Below are 22054 nucleotides of genomic sequence, written 5' to 3' on the forward strand. Positions count from 1 at the left end.
CTCTGTCCTATGCCTGCCCCAGCTGGGCAACACTTATCCCAGCTCTACCCCCTCACTGCGGTGGGCATTGATCTGCACCCCCATGCCCCTTCCCTCCTCCCTCCTGTTTCACCACAATAGACTTGCCAGCTGGACACAGCTGTATCAGAAATCGGATTGGTATTGGCCGATATGCCTGTGTAAAAATTGTCTATCGGCATGGGCCTCCAAAATCTCTATCAGTGCCCCCCTATAGCATTTTGTTTTAGGCCGCTATATCTACATGCACTGGGTCCCTAAAAAGAAGGAATCATCATCACAAGAATACACTGGGCCAGATCCTCTGTTGGACTAATTTGGTGGAACACCCCTAACTTCAACAGAAGGCCTCTACTGCTGATTGGACAAATATATTATTCTTAACCATATCCTACAAAAACCCTCTTCTGTAACTAGCCTGCCTGCTAATACAATATATATATCACTATTGCTTTCCCCTAATCCAGGAAGACAGCAATTAATCTGGTAAATAAGGAAATGTATAACCATGTCGATGACCAGTAGACTATATGGCCAAATTTTATATCTGGGGTTGAAAGCAGATTTTCTTTTGAAAGCAACTGAGAATTGCCACCACACATACACAGGCTGTTAATTGGTTTTAAAAAGGCTCAAGTGATGTCATGCTGAGGTTAAGCTAAAAAGTCCTCTATCCATGCAAGTAAGGCCCTTCTAAACTGTTTGAAACTTCAGGAGTTCATTTGTCCGGGTATTTTGGAAAAAATCTCCTAATTACGAGAAAGATGTACTAGTAAACTGTTTCTTATAAAACAGACAATGGTTATTTCTCCATTTCCTTATCTTTCATACATTTTAAGCATGAAGGGAGTTAGTTTTTGAAAACCTGTACTTAAATGTTAGTAAAAATGCAGTAGCCATTACAGTGGAAAATGCAATCCCTCCCTTTCTCACTCTTGGAGCACGTCATGATCGAGGGCAGTCTGTTTAGTTATGTGTGTGTGTGAATGTTTTCAAACACTTAATAGAAATGGACTGTGCCTTTTTAGCTGCTTGTTGCTCCTGACTACTGGAATAAGTTGCTTCATCCATGTCAGAATCCCCCCGGTCAGAATACTCCACATTTTCCAGATTACCAGGCTTTTTCATATTTGCTCTGTTACTGTCAGTAGAGATTTTCATTTTCTCATTGGTTTTGGCATGGACAGATTGAGAATCATGGCAATGCTGCAGCTCCTGCTGTGCTCGGTCACTGATGTGGTTGCCAAAGAAGCCATTCATTTGGCTCTGAGACAGACTGGCACTTTCAGTCCTGGAGTCCTGGGAGCTCAGGCTTCCATCCCTTTTGCCTCCAGATAATCCAGCTGAAATCCCCGAGATAGGCCTTTGGTGACCTCGTGACCTGTTGTGTTCCTCTGAAGATGATTCTGCCTCATTGTCCTGCGTTGATGAAGGCCTTCTTAAATAACTTCTTGTTCCATTGGCAAGACGTATGGGACTAGATAACGCTAAGAATGAAAATTTAATTTAACAATTAATAAACAGAAATATTAACTTTCAGATATTGGAAATGCATGATGATGATTTAAATGTGCATAAAACAGAGTACTCTTCAATCACTGAAATAAGAGCAACTGCTCAAAGTTAAATACAACAACCTATTTCTTACATAATCTAGTTCTGAAGCATTTAAACTGGAGTTTTACTTGCATTGACAATTCAAGCTTGAGGAAATCCAACTCATGTATTCAGATGGTAATCTGCCACAAGTTGCAAAACTGTGGGAAGTTTCAGGAAGAGGGAGGAAATTATATTCTTCTGTATTATAGTGGGAAAGGGAGAAAGTAATAGAATGCATAGTAAACTTAAGGGTTTGATTTTTAAAATACCTTTGGGAAGTTTGTCTTTTGGCTGAGAGATAACAAGTGTTACGTCTTCAGGAACATTCTCCAGAATTTCTAATGCTGTATGGTGGCTGGCACCTTCTAAACTCACACTGTTCACAGATATCAGCCGATGTCCTGCAGAAGGGGATATATTCAGATACAAGCCACTTAGTATTACCACTTCCAGAATTTAATGAGGTTGCAAGGTTAAAACTCTGCACAAAGCTCTGAATTCATTTTTGTTTCTTAGTTTGTTGACACTGAATGCCAAGTTATTTTGGCCAATAAAATTACATTGACACTGGCAAACTTCAGTGTGCTTGAAGTAGTTTTAGTACCTAAACCTACTTGAGCCTCCCTGCCGATTTCTTTTTGGATGTAGCAGCCACATTTTTCTAGATTTTATAAGCATTTCTATTTTCCCTATGACTCAGTGAAATACAAATAGGGGAAACTGAATAGACCAGATGTGGGAAACTGACTACATACAGTATAGTCAAGTGGACAAACTAAATATATTGAGGTATCAAATAGGTATTCAACATAAACAATTTTTTTCACTATGGTAATTTGGTGTCACTTGGACAATATTAGGTTCACTTTTTAGAGACAGAAATGGAGCTATGGAATTATTTGAAACAAAATAGTAGTCATCAAATGAGGATGGCAAATACCTAGGGAGATATCTAGTAAAGGCATTTCTTAATCTGTTACTAAAGTACAATAATCTCTAATCACATAATTTTACCTGGTTTTAAAGACCCCTCCAAGTCAGCTGGCCCTCCAGGAATAATTGAATGAATAAAAATTCCTAGATCAAGTTTTCCAGCCTTCTCCCCACCAACTATCTTAAAACCTATTTAAAAAACAGCAAACACACACAGAGATATCAATCAAAAGTAATTCCATGCATTACATGCTTGTACCATTCATTTGATACCAAAGACTTACTATTCAAGCTTTCAAAGAGCACTTAAACAACACGTTAATTTAAAAAAGTGACATTCAAAAGGAAGAGACTGACATGTGCATGATAAAGGCTTAAAGCTATTTCAATAAACTTTTCTTCTCTGCTTGAGTTTTATATAAGAAATTCAGATCTGATCTAACTAGCTTTTCTGGGGTGATGGGAAAACTTGTAGAACTGGGATTTAGAGATAAAACACATTTATTCAGTGGGTGACTGTGCGAGAGCATTGGAGCTGACAAGCCCCGAGACACGTGGGGCGAGAATCTCCGCAGTAACAACACGCCCCTTCCCCGGAGGGCGGGGTGCTTACTTAACTGTTTCAGGTGTGCAGCAGAGCCAGCAGGCTTAAAGGCTGCACCGGAATGGAGGAGAGGGGGCGTGGAACTGGAAGAGCCAGAACGGGAGCTGACTGCCGGCGAGAGTCCGGAGCGGCAGATGCACGCTGGCATGCGCCTAGCCCGCATGTTCTGGGGCAAGGGTAAGGCCCCAGAGAGGCGGGACAGCTCGGGGCGGTGAGCCCTGAAGCCAATTGGGGGAACTAGGCCGACCGGGAGCGTCCAGCCCTGGCTGGGGCTACTCGGTGGGAAGCCCTGGGACCAGGGCAACTGACCGGGCAGCATTGTGTCCATGGTGAGGGACGGAACTGCCCCAGGAGTAGAAAGGCCCTAAGGGGCAGACAGCTCTTCCCAAGAGAGAGGAAAAGGAGACTCTTGAGTGGGAGAGTCGGACTTTACTGAAACCAACACGGGAACCTTGAGTCTGCTGCTCCAGTCGGGAACAGGGTATTTGGTTCAGCATTTACTATTTTGTTTTTCGTTCGAGGAATTGCACCCCCACCCCTCCAGAGGGGAGACTTGAAGGGCAGCAGTGACTTGTGGGTGTTGGACATTCCTGGAGACCCGGGCGAGGGTGTAGGGGAGGAAGGAGCCCTCAATTACCTCGGACCCTGTGTGACCGGAAGTCTCATTTTTGGATGTGCATGCGTCAGAGAAAACACTGAACCAATGAATCATCAAAGACGTGGCAGGCAGTTTGACGCATACAGACTCTAAGTGAGTACGCTTTCAGGCCAGGGGTTATCGGCAGGACGTGCACTGACGGGTGGACAACCAGACACGCCAACAGTAACCTTTTCATTTATTTAAAACTTCAAGTGTCGCTTGGTTGGTTAATACCTATTAATTGAAAAGTCTGAACAACATTTTAAGGAAACTTCTCTCAAAAATGCAACACCCAGCTCCCTTAATCAAGGCTGAAAGACCTGATCTGCAAAGGACCACCCTAGTTAAATTTTAAGAACACCAGTCTGGATCTTCTCTCCCATTTTTCAGGTATCTTTTATACATCTCAGAGCAGCAAGAGTGGACGCACACCAATCTTCTCTCTCTCTCTTCCCCACTCCACCACTCACTCTCTGGCAGGCTTCAAGTTTAAAGCTCAAATATGTCATATTGCTCATTGGTATTTTCCTGTTTGAAAGCAGTGGCTGGTATTGCTTTAAAACTTACAGAGCAATGTTCAAAGCAACATAAAAAGGGACCTTACACATGTGGGATTGGTATGAAAATATTATAGAGGAAAAAGTTAACCAAACACACCTAAGTCAGTGGCAGAGCAGGGAATGAAATCCACATCTTTTTTCTTCTAGTCCTGTGCTTCAACATGCAAATAAAAGCTCCTTCTCTAATGAAATATTATGCTACATAGTAGAAAGTTGGCTCAGAATGATTTCTGCATAGTTTTTAAGATCTCACAGCCATCTCTGTCACTTGAACATAGACCAAACCTGAAAGCCCAGTTATAGAACGATTTTTTCTCTTTAGATTGCAAACAGCATTGAGATTTTTTTTAGTAGGTTACAGATCTATAGAATTAAAAACTAAATGAAACAGTTATGGAGATATTAATATTGTTTTAGAAAGGCAGATACATTATCTTTATCCTCATTTTGCATATGGGGAAAATGAGACAAAGAATTGCCCAAGATCTCCCAGTTATTCAGAACCAGGAACAGAGCCCTAGCCCCAAATTTCAGGTCCAAAGACTATTTCACTGGCCCAGGCTGCTGTCCCCTGACCAGGATTCCTCAGTTAAAAAAAAAAGAAACAGTGAGAGAAACTATTTCACTTCTAGTTTCTTGTATTTAGAAACTATGGGGTATAAATGATGATATCAACTTACCTAAACCATATTTTTCATCTTTTTTCAGATTCACCAAGGTGATCTCTCTTTCTGGTGAGGATGCCAAAGACTGACTTATTTGTAGACTATCTATTGGATGACAAGAAAGGAACTAGATTGTCACGAAATGATATATCACAGCCTTTAAACTGATCTTCAAACCACTGTATTAATACTAAAATGTTCTTCCTATAGCTCAAAATGTCACCCTCAAAGTTGGTACCCCAAACACAACCTGTTTTCTTCAAATAGTCCCCATGATGAAGTGTCCGTATAGTGCTCACTCACAACTAAAAAGTGATTCAGATATCTTTTTCCCAACCTAAAAATTCTTCAGGAATTACTATGTGGGGGTCATAACCTGCCCTCTAATTTTACAACTTGTTAATCTCAAGTCACCAAAGTGTGACAAGTCAGCATGTCCTTATGTGCTTTCCTGAATAAGGAGGGACTTAAGCCCGTGGTTTTCAATGGACATCCCTTGGAAAATGTTAGTTTTTAGTTATTTTTCTGTAGTCAAAAATAAAAAACAAACACAGCAATTCTTCTGTTTGCAAGAACTCAGAGCAAAAGATGTCACAGTGCTTTTTACACTCTGGATTCCTATTTGAAATGTCTGGGTTTATTCTGTGAATCATGCTTGCACACCAAATAGTGCTAACACTGCATGGCAGTCTGTAACACCCCTAAGGCCTTTACAGGTATTACATGACTAACTGGTTAATTGTGCTATTACCTGGAGACCAGTTACACGTGCAAAGTACTTATCATGCCATAAAGAGTTCACCTGATGGGGCTCCCAGCCACAGGGATGCCCAGCATAAAACCCCTGGGCCCCAGGGATTGTGGCAGCCATGATCCCCAGTGTTTGGAGGTGCATAAAACCTCTGGACCCTGGGGTCAAGGCTGCTGCAATCCCTAGAGCTCCAGGGTGTGGGAAACCAGCAGGCTGGAGGATTTCCTGCCCCAGGGATACATGGAAACCCCGCAAGGGCCAAAGGAGTGCTGCAGGGATGATTGCCTCAACCCAGGAGTATGGGGACCTGCAGGCCAGAGGACTGAGCAATCCCCTGACCCTGGGAAGGACTGCAGCAATCCCATTCCCCCTGAGGTGAGGGGATTCCTGTAGCAGTGATTCTGTAGCCCCACAGGTATATGGGGCATTCCTGAGGCTGGAAACCCCTCAGCTGGAGTCATGGGATCTTGCTTGTTACTGGTGCGGGGGGGAGGGGGCTGGGTTTGGGCTCCTCCTGCTCTGACAATAAGGTTTGATGTGATCTAATGCACAGTCTCATAATTGCGCTGCCTGCCATGCATGTGTTGCATGGCAGGAGGCACATTTGTATGAATTGTGCATTAGATCCCAGAGGGGCCCTGAAAAGATAGTAAGTAAGGCATTCCAGGATGCTGCAGCATTTAAGACTATGCTTAAAAAGTTAAGCCCCAGACATAAGTGCTTTCCTGCATCAGGGAAATGCACACATGGGAAATTCTGGGTGGGTTATATGTGTGAAGGACTTCAGAAGAAACTTGCAGCTCACTTACAATATATATTGTTGGCTATTCTTTGCAAATACAGCATTTAAAAGACAAAAAGAACCCTGCTTGCTCCATAGTTATCAGAGGACTTTTGGCATGTACAATGCAGGAAAAGGAGAAAACATTTCAACTGCTAGCTTCTGTAAGTACATTTATGATGCTGAATAATGTTTCAACCCAAGATGCTCTGGCAAACGCCTGCAATTATTTATTAACTGAATGCCAGATTTTCTGTTCAGCACAAAACATTTTGAGACAGGAGATCAATTTCCTATATGTGGAATACCAAAATATAAATAACTCTGTAGTTTAAATCTGTCTTAAGCCCCTTGCTGCAAAGTTGCAAGGTTTCTGTCCATGTGGTCATTTAGCAGATACTCAAATAAAAAATAAAACTTCACACAACAGAAAAGGACCTCAAGACATTTTAGTTAGCCCTGGCATTTTCTATACTTCCAAAGCAGGTACACTTTTTCTTAAGTAGTGACAGGCAAGCAAAATTAAGAACATTCAATATCTTTCTGGAACCTAAAACACTGTCATATTTTTTAACTGAATATCAAGCTACTGTAATTGCTTAAATATTAGTTAAATGCTGAAATGTAATATAGTTATTAGGTGCTAATGATTAGTAGGTTCAATTTATTGTTACAAATAAAAGCTAATATGTATAAGGAAACTCAGCAGCTATCAGGGCAACTTATAAGTCTGACCATCCAGTGAAAACATGCTAAATTTACAAAAATAACTCCACAGAACAAGTCTGTAAGTACAGAACTGAACTTAGTTAATATTAGCATAAGGGGTAAATATGAGGAGGGAAAAACTGCATTACTTCATATGATATACTAACTAGATTATAGCTTCCAGAATGTTTATTACTACTCCCAGACTTTAAATGTTTTAATGAAACACAAATGTCACAAGTATCTATAAAAATGATCCTTTCTTGGATTAATTTCTTTCTTTACATTTGCTGTGTTGTTTTAGCCTGACAAAATTGGAAGGCCCTACAACTTTATTAAAGTTATTCTTAAAAGTGAGGTTTACTTTTCTTGTTATCTGTCTTGTGATGACATTTAGAACAGGTGAGAAAGAGAAATAAACGGGTAGGATCAGTAAACTGCACGACCACTTTAAGAGTGGGTTAAACAGTAACAAAACCTGAACTCAGTGCAAATTATTTACAAACCTACCATTTTGTTTCAATGGTGCTGATGAAAGAGGATTTCCAGAACTACTGATGCTTATACTTGGGATATAAATATACCTATTAGAGATAAATATAAGTTTTTGCTCTCTGTACTTCTTGATCAGCAACACTGCACTATGATAGACTCCCATTGATTTATACCCAGAAGGGTGACTGCGCCTGAAAGCTTGCCAAGGAATTTTTTCCAGCTACTGAGTTGGTCTAATACAAGATATCACATCTACTCAAAGAACCTCAGCTAAATATTGGTATTCAAGTAGGTTTCTGTAAAGAAATAGGTATCTTTGGAATTATTCATTTCAGGAAGATAGTGCTGAGACATGGAATAAAATATTTCAGACTTTTAAATGGAAATAGTCATGGAGCTATAATTATGACTAAGATCTATCTTTTTTAACACATTTCATTTAATCTCCATCTGGAAAAGATTAGTCCAAGAAAACAGTTATTATATAATGCCCAGTGAAGTTATTGCAACTCTGTGCAAAACATTTGTGGCCTCAACCCTTTGCAGAGTCATGGCCTAGGCAGGTATGAGTGACTATGTGATAATGTTGTCTAGTTGCTGGTCCACACATACTCAAAGGAAACTTCTACCTCCTCAAAAAACTGAGTTCTTTAGCCCAGTTTTTGGCAGCTTTACTTCCTCAGCACTACAAAAAGAAAGAGTCTTTGTCCCATATGTATGAGCATGCATGTGTATGTGTGAAGGAGTGGGGCCTAGGAGCGGCCGTGAACTCCCTAGCGCCCCCTATCGTCACGTTAGGGTGGACTAGGCAACCTCAAATCCTCGCCTGCCGTGACTCTGCTGTTTAATAGGTTAAATGGGAGGCTGCCTTTGTTCCCCTAGTGAGCGGTATGTGTGTTCTTGCCCCTACTCCAAATGGGGCGCCTCTGTGCGCCCCTCCCTTAAGGAGTATGCGTGCCTCCAAACCTCCCCTTTAGCATGCCCCAAGCCTCGCAGCTATTCCGTGGGATGTTGTACGGTCCCCTGCCCCTCAGGTGCTCTCCCCCGGCACCCTGGGCTCGTCGCCCGCCCGGCGCCCCTTGGGCCTGGCTCGTCGCCGCCGCCCTGTTCCCGGCGCCCCTTGGGCCTGGCTCGTCACCGCCGCCCTAGCTCCTACTATTCACTCCAATGTCCTGCTACTGGTAAATATCGAATTGGGCTCAGGCGGCCGGAACCTTACCTGGCCTCCCCGACCCTACTGGGTCTTTACCACGAATCCTGGGTTGGGCTCAGGCGGCCGGAGCCTTACCTGGCCTCCCTGACCCTACTGGGTCTTTATCAATCAGAGCCTGCCCCACTCTGGGGCCTGTGCCGCGCCTCTCGCGCCCGCCGCCCCACTCTGGGGCCTGTGCCGGGGGCTACAACCCCACACCCCGAGTGCCCTCCTGGCACTCCTTATGCTGTGCCCGCTGTGGCACTGTGCCCCTGCTGGGCACCGGGAACCCCCAAGCTGCTGGGGAGCTCCCGTGAGGCCTCCTCACTCCCCTACAGCCTCACCCGGTCCTCCGGATGTACTATAACCAAGACACCAGCCACCTGGCTTCAACATAAAACACAGAGTCTCCTGCTCATAACCTAAACACTGAGCCCCCCCACCAGGGCCTCCAACCCTACCTTTCGTCAAGGGGCTCTCATCCCCAGCATCTTCGCAGCCAGTCAGCCCCACAAGGCTGCCACTACCAATTCAGGCTGCTCCTGCGGCTGCCAGAAGGGAACTGCTAGTCAGGCTCCGGCCTGGGCTGTTTATAAAGGCCCGGCCCTGCCCCCTTCTGGCCACCTGACCCGCCTGGTTGCCCTGGCAACCGGCACCTGAGCTGCCCGGTTGATTGGCAGCTCGGTTCCTTTTACTTCCATGGCACAGGACACCTTGGTGCTCCTGTGACAGTATGCAAATACAAGACAGAGGTGTCTATACTGCCAGAAGGCATATATTATGTGTGCAAATCAACTGTTGTATGAGATTTTTTTACACTGCATATTTCTAGAGCTTCAAACTTGCAGAATTCTCATTTAAAAAGAAAATTAATATAGGAAGAATCTATCACTCAGACTTTGTGTTACCTAGCTTAACAAAGATAGTGGGAACACCTAAATGTGAAGTTACAACACAATACAACAGCACAGGGCTGTTCAAGTAGTGGCTAGACTGCATGTAGCCCACAAGCGGTTAATTTCGCACCCGCCCCAAACTTCAAAGAAAGCTCCCCTGAGCTGCTACTCCCCTCATAGCTGTCACAGCTGGGTGCTCTAGGCTCCCCCTCCCTTCTTTCCAAGGGGCAGTGCAGAACAGTACAGTGCACCCTGCAGTGCTGGGGGAGCCCTCAGTCAAGGAGTTATGTATGTAGGGGGAGCTCCTGGTGCAGCAGCTGGGAGGTCTGCCTGCCCACACAGTGCTGGGAGAGCTTGCAGCTTGGGAGGTGAGAGGAGTCTATCACCCCTGCTGCTGTAGCTCCCAGCCCTAAGAAGTTGCACAGCCGTGCATTACAAGATGCTTATAACATTATTTTAACTCCCTGGACATTCTTTGGGTGTGCCTATACTGCTTCTGTGCTGAACCTGCTGCCAGGAAATAAGCCCTACCTACTCCTTCCTTCTCATTATAAATCTCAAAAGTAGCAAAATGGTGTTCAAGCTGTGAAGCCCCATCCAGAATGTTTGCCGAAATGTTTATTGTTTTGAGGAGGAATTTTTTGATTCATGATTATATTTTTATTTTAAAAAGGGGGAAATTCATATGTAAAAACAATGTAAGCCAACTGCATACAGTGCCTTAAAAGAATATTAAAGCAATCCATTAGCCTGCATGTTTACACTTGGCAGCAGAAAATATTCCAGATTTTAGTTAGCAAGTAAAAAAATAATACTTTTTTGTGCTGACCTACAACATAGGCTTGACCAGTATCTTCGATGGATGATGAGTCTGATTCATTTTTCCTCCTTTCAAGACTTCTATTTAAACCTGCATGAGATTTGGAACTAAAGGGGAAGGGGAAAGAAAAGGAAAGGTGGTCAGAAGTGGGGAGGGAGGAAGGAGTGTCAACATAATAAAATAATGGTGTAAATAATAATATGGAACCAAAGAAAAGTGATACTAAAAGTAGATTTATTGCATAAAAATATATTTTTGGGAAGTAAAAGACATTCTTACTTGTTCAGCTTTATTGCTCCTGATACTGATCCAGTATCAGATATTGGCGTCTGCTGGAAGACTCTTCCCAATAACATCTCTATTTTCTTTGGGGAGGAATCCATAGTGGCTATAACATTTTTTCGCTGGGGGAAGATAGAGACTTGGCTCTGACTCAGATCATGAAATGATTTGCTCATGGCTTTAGGTCTTTCCTCCCAGGAAGTTTTCTCATTTTTCTCTTTACAACAGCCAGGAAGTGGTTGGAAAAGTGAGAGCTCAGAACAGGACAGTCTCCTCAGAATTTCAGCCTCAACTGACAAAGGTCGGACTGCCAGTCTGTTAATTGTACTGCTAGCCAGACTACCTGTACTGACTGCACGGCCCATATTGAACCCTTTAACAGACTCGGCATGAAGGTTCAGGCTCCTAAAAGAAGCTCTCTCTGCAAGAAATTAATAATTTTGCATAGATTATAATACTACTATAGCTCTTTAAAAATATAAAACACATTTATGTAATACTTTCATATCAAATACACATTTTAAGCTTTCATTGCGCATGAGGCATTTTAAGCTCAGCTGTTTAGCATATAGAAATGATTTAATTAAGATACCATGGAATCTAGCTCAGATACCCCAGTCTGGATTTAACAACAGTATGCACACCTCAGACTTAGCCCTCAAGCTAGTCCAGAGCACAAACTTCACACAGAATATTTCTTCTAATCAGTATTCACATTATTTGCTGCGACTAAACTGCAATGGTGCACAAAAGACTGTTCCTCAACCACTTTTACAAAGTGAATATACTCCATTCTACATCAGGACAGTTCAAAGACTTGAGGAGACATTTTCTCTGTCAGTGCTCACATTACACTATTAATTTCACTAAAAGACTGAGGCCCTGCATTAACATTAATGCACAAAACTGTTAACACAGTGTTGGGTGAAAGCCCCTCAAAAGGCCCAATAACTTCTGAAGACTTCTCCAAAGCTTCACTGAACACTTTTGGGCTGGAACCCCTTTCCAGATCCTCCTACTCTCCTTCCCCACCTGCCTTTCAGCTGTTCCTGAACTACCTCTCTGCTCAAGCTGGCCTCTCTTTCAATAGCAAAATCTACTTTCTGACTCTTTGGTTCTCCCTTTTAGCTTCTCCTGGATTCCTAATCTGTGTACTACTTGTGAAGTTCCTGTTTCAGGGCCAATTTAATTTGGCAGCCTTTCCTGCTGGGCACTGAATGCCATTTCACTCAGGTATATTACAGTTTGGGATTTCCTCAGTCAACAAAGTCTTTTGACATGGAACAGAATACAACTGACACTTGGCGCTTAAACAGAATAAGCTCATTTGAAGCCGTTAATAACCCTGATTTTAGTTCAGATCCATCCTATGCTCCTGTCTTTAAAATGCAAATTTGTATACTGCATATATATCCTCTGCACACAGACTGGAAAAGAGATGCTTACAAACAGAAAGAAACTTAGGTGCATCTTTTCACCCCCTTACAACTTAACTGGACATCCATACTTTTTGGCTGTTCCAGTACGTCTACTTACAGTTCAGTAGTTACAATTTAGAAGGCCACCTGGGAACAGTTTTCACAGTAGTGGCTGAGCTACTACAGTTATGTCTTGTACTTAGAGCAGGACATAACTGCTTTAGTAGTTCAATATTCTCTATAACAAATATACAGATTCCTAATAAAGGATTTATCAAAGGTGCATTTGGCATTTTTTAAAGGCAACGACTGCACACCTGTTCTTGTCTTTCAAGTCTATTACCTGCTCCAATCACTTCTCTTAGTACCTATTCCTTGTTATGTGGCAGTATTTGAAGAAAAGTCTCAGCAGCTCCACAGTTCACATCATGTCTTTTCCTTCTGCCAAGACCCCTCCTAAGACTCTTAAATGCTTATAGGAGTGAGCATGCATGCATGCACGCATGCACGCACACACGCACACACACACACACAGAGTAATCAAGTCCTTTCTCTGTCTTGTTTTCCTTTTGGCTGAACATACACAAGTGCTTGAAGTCCTTCCTAATAAACCTGACCTAATCCTCAATTAATCCTTGCAAACCTTCAATGTGTTCCTTTGAGATTTTGAATATCCATTTCTAAACTTGGTATCCACTCCATACAGAATATTCCAAGTGTGCTCTTAAGGTTGTAAGATAAAGTATCAAATGCATTGGTAAAACTAAGTTGAAATGTCTTGGGAATCTCCTTTTAGACATGATGGACTGCATTTTTCAGAACTGGATTTTGGCCTTTTCCAAACACCAATTTATAATCTCCCTATCACTGGTGCTCAAACTGCACTGTCTAATGAAAGCAGCTAGTAGGGCTGTGCAAAGCTTTAGTCCCCGATTCAATTCGGCCCAATTCAGTGGCCTAATCTCTGAATCCGAACTGAATCAGAGGACCCTTTAATCTCCCTGAATCAAATCAGAACCCTTCGAATTGATTCGGAGAGATTCGGACATAGACACAGCTTTAAATGTTTTTTCCACATACCTCTAGGTAGCAGGCGGCTCATGAATGCTGCGATGCTGGGGCGCGTGCAGTGTCCCACAGAAGCGCAGGGGTTTCTCTAGCACACTTGGCAGTAGACCCGGAAGTAGACCACAAGCACTTCCAGTCCACTTCTGGGTCTGCCAGGGAGCATGCTGGGGGCCCCCCACACCTCCTCGGCTTGGTGACTGGTGCCTCCTGGGTCTGGGGGGGCACCCGGGGTCCCCCTGCAGCAGATCGCCAAGCTGGGGGGTGCGGAGGGACCCCCAACATGCTCCCAGCAGACCTGGAAGTGGACTTCTGGTCCACTTCCGGTTTTGCCACCAAGCATGTGGAGGGCCCCCTCGTACTCCTGTGGGACGCTCCATGCACCCCAGCATCCACAAGCTGCACTGGTGCCTCAAGGTATGTAGACAAAATATTTAAAGCTGTGCCTATGTCTGAATCGCTGATTCTCTGAATCAGCATCGAATCTTTAGGTTCGGATTCAGCTGAATTGAATCAGGGACAGTGATCTGAATCAACGACTTGAATCACTATCCCTGATTCAGGCCAAATCCAAATTGAATAGGGCCTGCTTCACACACTGCCAGCAGCTAGACAGATGGCTTACTAGAGACAGTTCATAACTTTTTTTGTTCATTTATACAATTTGAAAAAGATATAAACTATCAACATTGTACACTTTCTATTAAAGTCAGTCATTAGTGGCTATTACCAATCTTTTCTCCCCCATGCTGCTGTATTTGGCACCTGTGTGTTACATCATGCTCCCATCAAAAGCTCTTTTGAGAAAACCACTTTCATTTTATGTTCGTACACAGCTAGTAATAATGGTATCTGAACACTACTGTAGTAGGAAGGTGTTAATAATAAAGCATTATCTTGTTTATCTGTTCTGCGATTGTTACAATTTAACTGCATATTAGTGGTGCTCTACTTTTTCCCCAAAGACTATTTTTCTTACACCATTTTCTATTCCTGCTATAAGAAATGTAGCTCATTTTAAAGGAGCTGGCACAAAAAGAGAGTATACAGCTGTTCAAGGGGTTTCTTGCAAAAGAGAACTGTTTTTTCCACAAAAAGTTGGATCACTTCCTATCAAGAAAACCTCCCTCCTCCCATACTAACTTGAATGGCTGAATGCTTCTCTCAAGTGTTGAGGACACCAAGTGTCACACAGTATCTTCTCAATCAGGAAAACTGGCAGGCTGTCAATCAATGGGCTCTGCTAAGAGCCTGCATACTTGCGTAGTTTTCCAGCCAGGGGCAGAAACACACACGTGTTCCAGATCCTGGGCTATTTTCCTAGAAGTTAGAATTTATGTGAACTTTTTACCACTAGAAATGAATACCTGTCCATGGCCTTTATTTAATTCTTGCTCAGAAATGATGATTGAACTCCAAGGCTTCTGAACTTAGAGAAGGCTGCTGTGCACACAAGCAAATGTAGCCTATTAGTTTCCAGACTCCCGTAACAAAACAGAAGCTGTGTAAGTGTAACAGTTACTGAGTCTGGCAGGCCAAAAAAGCCCTGTACGCAAAACTTTACTTGCTTTTTAAGTATACACTAATACTGAGCTAGAATATGGCAAGAAAGCCTCAAGCCACTTATTCCATTTCTTTATGCCAGGGGTTGTGAACCAGGGGTACACATACCCCTATGGGTACTTGGACTGGTCCTAGGGGGTACACGTGGGCAAGTGGGAACAGAGCGCTGCCGCCTCCCAGGAGTAGGGCCCGAGTTGCGCGAGGGCAGCGTTACCCTTCTGCAGGGCAGGGAAGTTTGCATGCAGCAGCTGCAACTGCCACACACCAGGCTGGTGAGCTTCCCTGCCCCACGGAGGGGCGCCACTACCCTCACCCCAGCCCAGTGACCTTCCCCGCCCTGGCCTGCTCCTGTTCCTGCCTCCTCACTCAGAGTCCTGCTGTGCACCACCTCCCTCACCCCCCGCCACTTGGCTGCACACTCCCCTGCCCCATGGCTGCACACTATCCCCTTGCTTGGCATCTGGCTGTGCGCTACCCCCCCGCACAACAACATGCCCTCGTTGCTGAAGAATGTGTGTATCCAGAATCGGGTTCCTCACTCACCTGAGGACCCATCAAGCCTGATGGATGTCATCCTCAACTCTGAGGGACTGCCAATGACACCCCCTCATCCCTGTTTATTGGCCATTGTGGGTACTTAGATTAAAAAAGGTTGAAAACCCCTGCTTTCAATCTCCAGTGGTGCTCAGTCTCCAGCCAGCAGGCCAGATCCAACCTGTAGGGCTCCCCACATGTCCAGAAATTTGGCAGTGAGTGAGAGGCAGCAATTAATATTGGGACCTCCACTGCCAAATTTCCAGGCCCTTCAGGCCAGCGGATGGGGCTTGGAGCTAGAGTTGGGGTTCTTTGCTGGGACATCCCTCTGCACCAGACTGGGTCATGGCCCAGCTGGCCCCACACCCCAGATCAAGCCCTAGCCAGGCATGCTAGATTGGGCCCAAGGACTGGATTTGCCTGTGAACTGACCCTGAACCACTCCTCTGGCCTGCAGGGCTGAAGGGATTAGCACCACTGGGATAAATGGTGTGCAGTGTCTGACAGAACAAACAGGCTGCAAAGTTGTTCTCCACTATAAAAAAATCAGCACCTATACTGTCAGGGAGCCAGCCTCCAAACTCAGCTAAACTGGTAGAAATTTAGTGTGTCAGCAATTGGAATGTGGAGATATGGCTATGGAGGTAGGTCACTCAAAAACAAAGAGAGCATGAACAAAGTAGATTAAATAGTGCTTTGGGAAATGTGTAAAAGCCAGCCAAGTCAGTTGTATTCCAGGTAGGTGTCAAACTCAGCTATTTCAAAGCAGAGGACACTGTTCAAGCCAAATTAAGTCCCTAATCTAAGAAAAGGACTTGATTTGTTTTGCCTTACACACTCATTAAAATCATCTGTCCCCAACTCTCTAAAGCAACTGTCTCACGTTGATAATAAATTTGTTACTGCTATCAACTACAGGTTTTACTTAACATAAAAATTAGATACTCCACAGCTTTCATAGCTGGTATCATGAAGTGCTTCCTCTCCAGTTTGTAATGCTTTGGACCACCTCTTTTATTTGCAAATACACTCTGTTCTACAGCAGCTATGAATCAAATAAAATGGAGAAGTTGCAAAAGGAAAATATTTTCAGCTGTCTTTTATACAGATGTGGCTGCTGGAAAAGAGAAGAACAAGTACCAGGTGAGCAAGCAACTTTTCAGACAGCATTTAGAGAACTGCTAACCTAAAGAAAATCTACTAGAACCATGGTGCTCAACCTTTTGGCCCTGCAGGATAGATAGTGGTATGGGGCCCATCTGTGGGCTGAACTGGGTCCCGGGACTGAGTCCTGGGGGCCCAGCACTGCCCCTGCCCAGCCCTGTGTGCTGGGATCAGGAGCCAGATCCAACGCATAGGTCCTAAGATTTAACAGCACCACTCCCCTTATGCCAAATTTCTGGACTGTGGAGAGTCCCATGGGCCAGATGACATAGTGCCACGGGCTGGATTTGGCCCATGAGCCAGAAGTTGAGAACCCCTATATTATAACAGTCACCTTCCACAGAGGTATGTTCCACATTTCAGTGAAATTGTTACAGTACTCTACGTAAAATTTGTTCATATAATAATACAACCATCTCCAGTCATTACCAATATCCTGAATATCTTGGTTGCTCTGTCTGGTTCTCATCTGTAGCTGGAACTTGTGCTGGGAGGAGCACAGGTGCAGGAGATACTGACAAGTCTTACTAGTGTCAGTTTGGAAGGTGTGTTTTATACCATCTGATGTGTTCTGTAGTGTTATTTTCTTTTTCTGCAAGAAAAAAATAGGGAATAAAAATAGTGATTTTTTTTAGCCTAAAATGGACATAACATTTCTGTGCACACAGACGGTAGGATATGCTGAATTTGCTAAAGCAAATCACATTTGCTGGATGAATTTTGTTCAATATTTTGACGAACAAAAATAATTTTGATGTTATCCAGTGAAATAACAGGGCAAAAAAAATTTTTTATATACCAGTCAACCTCTACTACTGCCTCCTGTTGGGTCACTAACAAACTAACAGAAATAGAGTCCGTACTTAGAGCCTGGAAATTTTAAAACTCTAAAGGGAATTACGAACCCAGCTGCTGCTGAAAACCAGTGGACCCTGGATACCCAATATATTATTTATTTATGAAAGTGTTAACAAATTTTTGAGGTCTTTTCTTCACCTTCTTTTAAGTGTTCTTGACTACAGCTAACCAACTCTAGGTAAAATCTAAGTAATGAAAAAACAATTTGCAGTTTTCACATAGATAAGCAGTTTGAGATGGAGACTTTTTTTTGTTTATCAGTTGCTAAATTAACACCAGTAAATTTCAAAATTGCCAAGCAATTCCACAAGAAAGGGATAGAAATCCATCATCCTTTGTCTATACTGAGTTTGGTGCTTCTGCAGTTTACAGGCTGTATTAATACAACATTTTAAAACATCAAAGCCCATGGTTTTACTCCTTGGAAACAGAACTTCAGCCATACTAAAAGGTATTCACAGATCACACTGGAAAATGCTAATTTGCCAAATGCCAAAAAAATTAAAACAAGACCAAAAACTATATATACAGACATACACTAAAGGATATTTTCTTTGTTTCTCTCCAGGGGAAACGAAGAACTGGTGTCCGGACTCCATTGTGAACCTCAAAAATAATGACTCCCTTGGAACAGACTCCCAGTAAGATTCCAGTTTGGGATTTCTTCTCGGGCAATACACGATGCAAATAGACTCCATATTCTGTCAGCCGCTGGCATATCTATATGAAACAATATAATAGCACATATGTGAGAATATCAGATTAATCCAAAAGGGTAGTGCCAGTTAAAGATATATCATATGGTCATGTTTGGTACTATTTACCACACTATAAAATTTCAGTTTTTATAGCTGTTTTATAGATGAGTGTATGGTCTGCTACAAACAAATGCACATATCAGTAGAAAGTGTTATAGAATATTATAGGCCATGGTTATAAGCAACCTATTCACCTGCTGAGCTCTGTAACAGTCAACTGCTTACTAAAAACCCTCTAATCTATTAATCCTTTATAAACTATTTAAAAATAACATAAAAAAAAAATTGTTATGGGTCACATCTTAAACCATATTTATTTTTTTACTTGTTAATACCACTGACCTACTCAGAGTGAAGTAGTATCAAACTCTGTCAGCCTGCTTGAGGTTGTAATACCTGAAAGCATCTTACATGGTTTAAATAACGTATGTAGTAATGAGAAAACAAGGCAAACCTCTGAAGATCTGTAAATAGATTAAGGTTTAGAATCTTCTCTTGTGTGCTCTGAGTGAGCGCAGTGTGAACATCTTGGAAATTTCTGTTACCTTTTTTTTTGGTTAATCCTTCCCGGGATCAGACAGCTTCCTACAATAGGCCAAAACTGACTTGAGAGCTCTTACCAGAGCCCTTTTTCAAAATCCGAACACAGAATACATTTTGCTGTTGTGTATTCTATTTGCAGTTCCTTGTTACACTTTCCAATGCTGCATATTTGTCTTGTCCATGTTCATTTGTCTAACCATGTATTGGTATAATCATTCCAATCGTTTATTAATACTTTCTAAGACTGTTTAGTATTCAGTGTATCTGCATGAAGGCAACAATACTGTTCCCACTGAAGTTAAGGACAAAATTCCTATCCATTTCAGTAACTGAAAATTGGGCCCTTATACTAGCAATCTGTATAGTTAATTTAGAAGGAAAACATTTTGGAAATATATCAGAATATGTAGGTGGTTAAATTCTCTCTTTTATCTGCAAACACAGCCTAATAGGTGTATTATTGACATAGCACATTAAAGGTTATCTGCAATAAAAAAGGAAAAAACAATGGAGTTAAGCAGTTTTCAAATGTTTTCAGTACTCCCTTCTTTACTGAAGCTGTTTCAAAAGACATCAGCCCAAAATAGAAAGCATCAATTGCAGTAAGACTTCTGATTTTTTGTGGTATCACAAACTGGGATTCATTTATTGTTTGAAGTAAAATTTCAGAACAGGAGAGAAAAAACAAACCCAGAGTTTTGGTTATAATATTATAAGGATCAGATTTTGTTTTAATTTGTGATGACATTTTAGTTATAGACCCAGTTATGCCAGTGAAACAAACGAAGGAAGAAAATTAAAGGCTTATTCTATCAATTTAATAGTTTCCTTTCCTCAGTGTAAGTAATTTACTTTTTAAGTAGTTCTTCTTTACTTTTTTGCCTCCAAAAGCTATGTTGGAAGTTTATGTATTCCCCTTGTTTTCCACTCTAAGTCCATTTTTTTTTCATAACTCATAGTCTCCGACAGTGATTCTCATGTGAAGAAAGAGGCCAACTCTGAGAGGCATCATAACTAACCTTCAAAAATTCTAACTCTGTTTCTTTTTCAGATGCTCCCACGTAAGTGCTGTGCAGCTTGCATAGTTCTTCTCTGATGTAGGACAGATCTAGCTTCTCTGTCACTCTAGCTGGTAAATAATGTTCTAGTCGAAAATAGGACATGCCATGTACCTATAAAGCAAAGCACTTTTGTGAGATGTTTTTCATGTTAGTATAAAAGCAAAACTCACAAAATAAAAGTTTAAAGATGGACTTTAAACCAAGATTCTGAACCTAGATTCAGAAATAAGTTTCCCATGTGGTTTTTTACTATAAGCCTGATTTTAGTCACACTGATACCAATGGGATTTTATAGGGTTTGATTCAACTTCCACTGAATGCCCAAATTAGCACATTAGAATAAAATATAGAAGGGAAGATCAGTTCAATACACTGATCCAGATCTGAAGTTTAAAACTCTGTATGAAGACACATGTCTTCTCTATTAGACTTCAAAGAGCATTACAATCGCTGGAATATCAGATCAATAGAACCTCTAACTAACTGCAATAAAGCACTGATTCATACCATAGAGTACATTGCAGAAATTGAACAGCTATCATCTATAGAAAAAGGCATACCCTACCTCAGCCTGGTAATCTCCATACTCCGCCTGTAGGGCCAAGGATGCCAGCAGTAAGGCTGTTTCATCATCACAGTGCATCTTCTCTTCCAGAAGATCTTTCCTCAGCTGTAGATAATACTGGTGACACGTCAAAGTGTGCCTAGTAAGAAACACCACACAATACTGCTTCTTTCAGCAAGCTTTTCTATACAATCAAATTACATCTAATAATGTGCATAGGGAAACTGAGAATGAAACTTACAAGGTAGGGAGTGGACCTAATTAAGAGGCTGAAGAGAAAATTAAGTGGCCATGTACTCACTGTATGAGACTGACATCATCCACAAAAAACTTAACACGAAAGAACAAAGTAAAGCTGACAGAGGTTTTGCTTTTTTTCTTGGGTTCATCTTTCCATCCTTCAGGAGCCACTTTACTTAGTTTTATGTCAGGATCGATGAAGAAAAATTCATTGTCTACAACAACAAAGGGACAGAAGCTTTCTGGTAAAACAGATATTTCCTCCAGGTGCATAATTAAAGCTAGGCTTATCCTTTTCCAGTTTGGTCTGGATCACTTATTTTGAAATGGACTACATCTCTCATTTATTTTATGACAGCTAACAGAGACTTGTAACACACAACAAAATGAAATATGGGAATATCATTATCGGAAGACTGAATATATGGTCCAGTAAAGTAACAGAACCTTTCACCATTTAAGACCCACATGAGATCTGTGGAAACAAAGTACTCATTTTCATGATGACTGCTTGGTGGTGGCCCACATGAAATACCGTGTTTTCTCACGTACACCAGTTGTCCCCCCCCAAAGCAGCTGCTGGGCTGAAAATTACTGTGTGTATTACATGCAAGAAATATGGTAAGAACAGTTTCTACCAGGGTAAAGAGAAAGTAAAATTTGCATAAGACTCACAAGCTAGGGACAGACATTCAAAAAGCCTGAGCCTAAACTGATTCAATTGTTGCAGGTTACTCTAACCTGCCTAGGTTGAACCACTTTTCAACAGTACACACATTCCCTCTGGACTCAAGAAATGTGGGCACATGCCTGCAGTGGCTCAGGCTAGAAGAAAGGGGGTGCCCTCCCTTCCCTTCCACTGTGGTGCACTGAGAAGGAGGGGTATGGCCAGGCCCCAGTAGGATACTCCAATTAGGGACGGGTGTACATCTCTACCAGGCCTTGAACTGTCCCAGGCTTTTCCACACTCACTGCTCAAGGGGCGGGAGTGTTGCCAGACCCCAACTCCCAGCTAGCACTCTGAGGCAAGAGGGGGTGAGGTGTGTAGTGCATGCATCTGTTGATGATCCTGAGCTTCTCAATCTTGTTCTCCCTGCTTCTTCATACTGTCTGGAAACTTGACAGGGCCGCAAACCAGCAGGAGGCTGGTAACACACTGTTTATCAGCCCATCAACAAAATAAAAGCACCTCTCATTAGCTCAAACTCTTCATAAACAGATTTTTTCAAGGAAGGAACAGAGGGACATTACCAGCTGACCTGTTAATTAGCTCCAAAAAGCACTAAGCAGACACTGTTCTGTTTGCCTGTCCCAGTGAAATTAGAGACACACACACAGAGA

General features: G+C 42.4%; 1 protein-coding gene across 7 annotated transcripts in view; it reads right to left on the bottom strand.

Moving 5' to 3' along the window:
• The window catches only part of PTPN13 (protein tyrosine phosphatase, non-receptor type 13), a 227927-nt gene that overhangs the window by 40734 nt on the left and 165139 nt on the right, over positions 1 to 22054 (bottom strand). For 5 of the 7 annotated variants that reach the window (XM_019552792.1, XM_019552788.1, XM_019552787.1 and 2 more), the window contains 12 exons: positions 20775 to 20928; positions 20474 to 20612; positions 19867 to 20019; positions 18084 to 18266; positions 17118 to 17280; positions 10942 to 11365; positions 10672 to 10769; positions 7770 to 7826; positions 5035 to 5124; positions 2632 to 2739; positions 1887 to 2018; positions 1039 to 1505 (listed from right to left, as the gene is read on the bottom strand). In XM_019552792.1, the coding sequence (XP_019408337.1) occupies positions 1039 to 1505; positions 1887 to 2018; positions 2632 to 2739; positions 5035 to 5124; positions 7770 to 7826; positions 10672 to 10769; positions 10942 to 11365; positions 17118 to 17280; positions 18084 to 18266; positions 19867 to 20019; positions 20474 to 20612; positions 20775 to 20928 (2168 nt within the window). The remainder of the gene's footprint in view (positions 1 to 1038; positions 1506 to 1886; positions 2019 to 2631; positions 2740 to 5034; positions 5125 to 7769; positions 7827 to 10671; positions 10770 to 10941; positions 11366 to 17117; positions 17281 to 18083; positions 18267 to 19866; positions 20020 to 20473; positions 20613 to 20774; positions 20929 to 22054) is intronic. The other 2 variants (XM_019552791.1, XM_019552794.1) reach the window with 1 other exon arrangement.

The sequence above is a fragment of the Crocodylus porosus genome, unplaced genomic scaffold (genome assembly GCF_001723895.1).
Source record: "Crocodylus porosus isolate Cpor-Errol unplaced genomic scaffold, CroPor_comp1, whole genome shotgun sequence".
NCBI lineage: Eukaryota > Metazoa > Chordata > Crocodylia > Crocodylidae > Crocodylus > Crocodylus porosus.